The sequence below is a fragment of the Trifolium pratense genome, linkage group LG4, assembly GCF_020283565.1.
Source record: "Trifolium pratense cultivar HEN17-A07 linkage group LG4, ARS_RC_1.1, whole genome shotgun sequence".
Taxonomy (NCBI): domain Eukaryota; kingdom Viridiplantae; phylum Streptophyta; class Magnoliopsida; order Fabales; family Fabaceae; genus Trifolium; species Trifolium pratense.
The window spans coordinates 13,331,579-13,335,577 of record NC_060062.1 but is presented as its reverse complement, the minus strand read 5'-3'; the positions used below and the strand labels follow the sequence as shown (position 1 = coordinate 13,335,577).

The 3,999-nt window shown below is 31.0% G+C and overlaps 1 protein-coding gene across 1 annotated transcript; it reads left to right on the top strand.

Moving 5' to 3' along the window:
• Nucleotides 1-593: 593 nt before the first annotated feature.
• On the top strand, nt 594-3,292 carry LOC123919505 (molybdate transporter 1-like). Its single transcript, XM_045971420.1, has 2 exons — nt 594-918; nt 1,655-3,292. Exons 1-2 carry the CDS (start codon nt 669-671, stop codon nt 2,872-2,874), a joined length of 1,470 nt encoding a protein of 489 aa, XP_045827376.1. The 5' UTR covers nt 594-668; the 3' UTR covers nt 2,875-3,292.
• The last annotated feature ends 707 nt before the right edge of the window (nt 3,293-3,999 follow it).

The window sequence follows — 3,999 nt, the reverse complement described above, 5'->3', positions numbered from 1 at the left end:
TATTTGTAGTGTAAGGAATATTTTGCTGTTAAAATGACAATAAAAGTGATAGTTTTGCTTTCATATTTACATTCACATTTTTTATTTTATACGCAATTTACATTCACATCAAGTGTAAGAGAATACGGTGATTTTGATCGAGAAGAAAAATGACAACTCAATCATTAAATAGTGAAATTTAAATGATTGAGAATACGGTGATTTTACTTTATTAATTTTAACTGACAAGTTTTTTATTTCTTGAAAAGGCAATTTTTGTTTGATACGTTTTCTTTTCCATTTCTTAAAACGACATCAAGTTGCTGCAAAAATTGACTTTATTATAATTATATTAAGAATTTAATTTATATGCACTAAACTTATTTTACACATGCATTCAATAATATACTAACACATCATGTATGATATTTAAAAATACATGATGTGTCAAATTTATTAAACGATGTGGCAACATATCATTGAATGTATGTGTAAAGAATCTTTACACCGACAATGCACAACAATTATACTCTCTTATATTAACTACTATAATTTCAAAAAAAAATTCAAAAAATTATATTAACTCCTATAAATAAACCAACAATTCACATTTTCCAAATCATATTATTGTTGTCCATTTGTTAAACCTTTCTTTTAACCACTATAAGCCTAAACAACATTTTAGACTTATGGCAAACCAAAACCTTCCTTCAATTCAAACCTCTGATCCAGAAGCACCTGAAATTACTCCAACAGCTCCAACAACATGTTTTTCCAAAGCCAAAGATGCTGTGAAGAAATTGAAAACCAACTTGGTTTGCCGTTCAAAATGGGCTGAACTTAATGGTGCCATGGGTGACCTTGGAACCTACATACCCATAGTGTTGGCTCTCACTCTAGCTAGAGATCTCAACCTTGGCACCACATTGATTTTCAATGGTATGTTTTATGTTTTTTTTAATTTTATTGAATCAAAATTAAAATCATGTTCACGATGAGTTATCATGGTTCTAAATTGCAGTTGCGGCAGTAACTCTACGGGTATTGCTCTCTTGCACCTGTTGCAATGCATATTCCAACTCCAATCGTTGCGCTAGAATTTATTCTTTATTAGCATCAAATACTATAATTTATTAATTATTATATATAACTCACATATATCAACTCTATATTACTTTAAAATATCTCCAATCCTTTAAAACACTATAAATCTATGATATAAAGACAAAGTAAGATAAAAAAAAATTATGTGTCCACTATATGGTTGATAGCGGCTTAATGCGGTCTACGTAGTGTGATGCAAGATTGCACATGTTAAGAAGTCTCACATTGGTTGCGAGATTTGATTATGTTTATAAGTGAGTACAATTCTCACCTTACAAGTCGGTTTTGTAGGGTCAAGTTAGACCAAACTCTCAATTCTAATATGGTATCAGAGTCTTCTCCTCGATTCGTTGGGCTGTCTGCGAGGTTTATGATTGAGTTATCCACCATTTATACCCATGCTCCAAACCCAATAGTGTTGGACGCAAAGAGATATGTTAATTGGTATAAATATGTAGTTGAGAAGAAACTAATCGATATCCACCTACATAAATACCTACATACATACATATATACATACATGCATTCATACATAAATACGTTCGTAATCCATGTGTGGTATATCTTACAGGTGTCTACAACATCATCACCGGTATCATTTATGGTGTCCCTATGCCTGTCCAGCCCATGAAGTCAATTGCGGCCGAGGCCTTATCAGACAAAGAATTCGGCGTACCTGAGATCATGGCGGCAGGAATCTTAACCAGTGGCGTATTATTCATTCTTGGCATCACAGGATTAATGAAGCTGGTATACAAGTGGATTCCTTTACCTGTTGTAAGAGGAATTCAACTAGCACAAGGTTTATCATTTGCTTTAACCGCTGTTAAATATGTCAGGAAAGTGCAAGATCTTCCTAAGTCAAAAGCTTTAGGTGAAAGACCTTGGTTTGGATTAGATGGGTTGGTTCTAGCTATTTTTTGTGCTTGTTTTATTTTGATCGTCAATGGAGCCGGTGAGAAAAATCGTGGATGCCACAATACTCCAGAAAATCGAGACAATTTAGATCGCGAAAGGAACAAAGATGAAGTTGGAAGAAACAATAGGATCAATAAATTGAGAAAATTTGTTTTTTCACTTCCTTCTGCATTTTTAGTTTTCATGTTGGGGATTGTTCTGGTTTTTATAAGAAAACGTGTAGTGCAAGGAATTAAATTTGGACCCTCTTCAATAGAAGTAGTGAAATTTACTAAACAATCATGGAAAAAAGGTTTTGTTAAAGGTGCTATTCCTCAACTTCCATTATCAATTTTGAACTCTGTCATAGCAGTTTGTAAGTTATCAACAGATCTTTTTCCAGAAAGAGAATTCTCAGTTACTTCAATTTCAGTGACAGTTGGACTAATGAACTTAGTTGGTTGTTGGTTTGGTGCCGTGCCAACTTGTCACGGTGCCGGTGGACTAGCAGGACAGTATAAATTTGGTGGAAGAAGTGGAGGATGCGTGGCACTTCTCGGTGTAACGAAATTGGTATTAGGAATAGTTTTAGGAACTTCTTTGGCAGAATTTTTAAAGCAATTTCCAGTTGGGATTTTAGGTGTTTTGCTTCTGTTTGCTGGAATTGAACTTGCTTTGTGTGCTAGAGATATGAATAGTAAAGAAGATTTCTTTGTGGCACTTATTTGCACTGCTGTTTCTTTGGTTGGATCAAGTGCTTCACTTGGATTTGTAATTGGAATGAAAGTTTATATGTTGTTTAAGCTAAGGAATTACACAAAAGGTAAGCATAAGCCACTTGAATCTACCACATCTAGATTTGAATCTACCACATCTAAATTTGAAGAGAGTTGAATTTTGTGTACATGTTTTGTTGTTTGATATTCTCCGTCTTTAATTTTTAAATTCATTGGATAATTAATGTATTTGATCTATACTTAACTCCAGATACATTAGTTATTCAATAAATATGAAAAGTGAAAATTTGCATATAATTAAGGTCGAAGGGAGTATTATTTAAGTAATTGCATATCTAGTGAAAATGAGTTAGTGTGTATGGCTTTCAAAAATATGTTAATTTTTTTAGAGGTTAGATTTTTTTTTCTTTCTTGATTTTTGAGGACTTGAGGGGTTCTAGGACTCTATGTTGTAATTGTAGAAAATGTAGAGCAAATAGTTATTTCCTGGCTTTTCTATCTAGTCCTTTGTGTCTGCCATCGCATACACAAGGCTTATACTCACAATAATAGAACAAAAAAATTTCTTGTTAGAATTGATTTTTTTTTTGGTTTGTGTTGAAATTTTGAGAATTTGGAGAAATTGAGTGATAAAAGTTTCGAGTGTTTGAATGAGAGTAAAATCTATTGGAAATCATTTTGATAAAAGATCGTAAAACAATGTGATGCTCTTATATAGAGCCAGTATATGACTAACTAATTAACCATCTAATCGAGAAATTTATAATTTTCTATTTTTATAAGAAAATGTGATGCCCTTGTATAAGAAGATTTTTTAATTTATAAAAAAATTCTTCTATTTATAATAAGAAGATATATATTGATGATCAAAGTTATGTATTGACTTGATATGTGTGCAGTGATAAACAATGACATTTAAAAAGGAACAGATGAAATAATATTTATAATAATATACTTCTCTTTTGCTTTAATAAAAAATTAAAGGTTAAATATATTGTTAGTTTTTATAAAATAATGTTATTTTAAATTTAGTCCCTATTAAATTTTAGTCCTTTATAAATTGTAATTTAATTTGTAAGAATAGTTTATATTTTGAGTTTTGTTTATAAAAAATAATATTTTTAGGCCCTCAAAATAATCCTTATAAGATATAAATACGGACTAAAACTGACTATATTTGTTGAGGACTAAATTTAAAAGCTCGTAATTTTACGAAAACTAAAATATATTTAACTCACAAATTAATTGATTTTCATGTAGAATGTCACACACTTTAATTCTT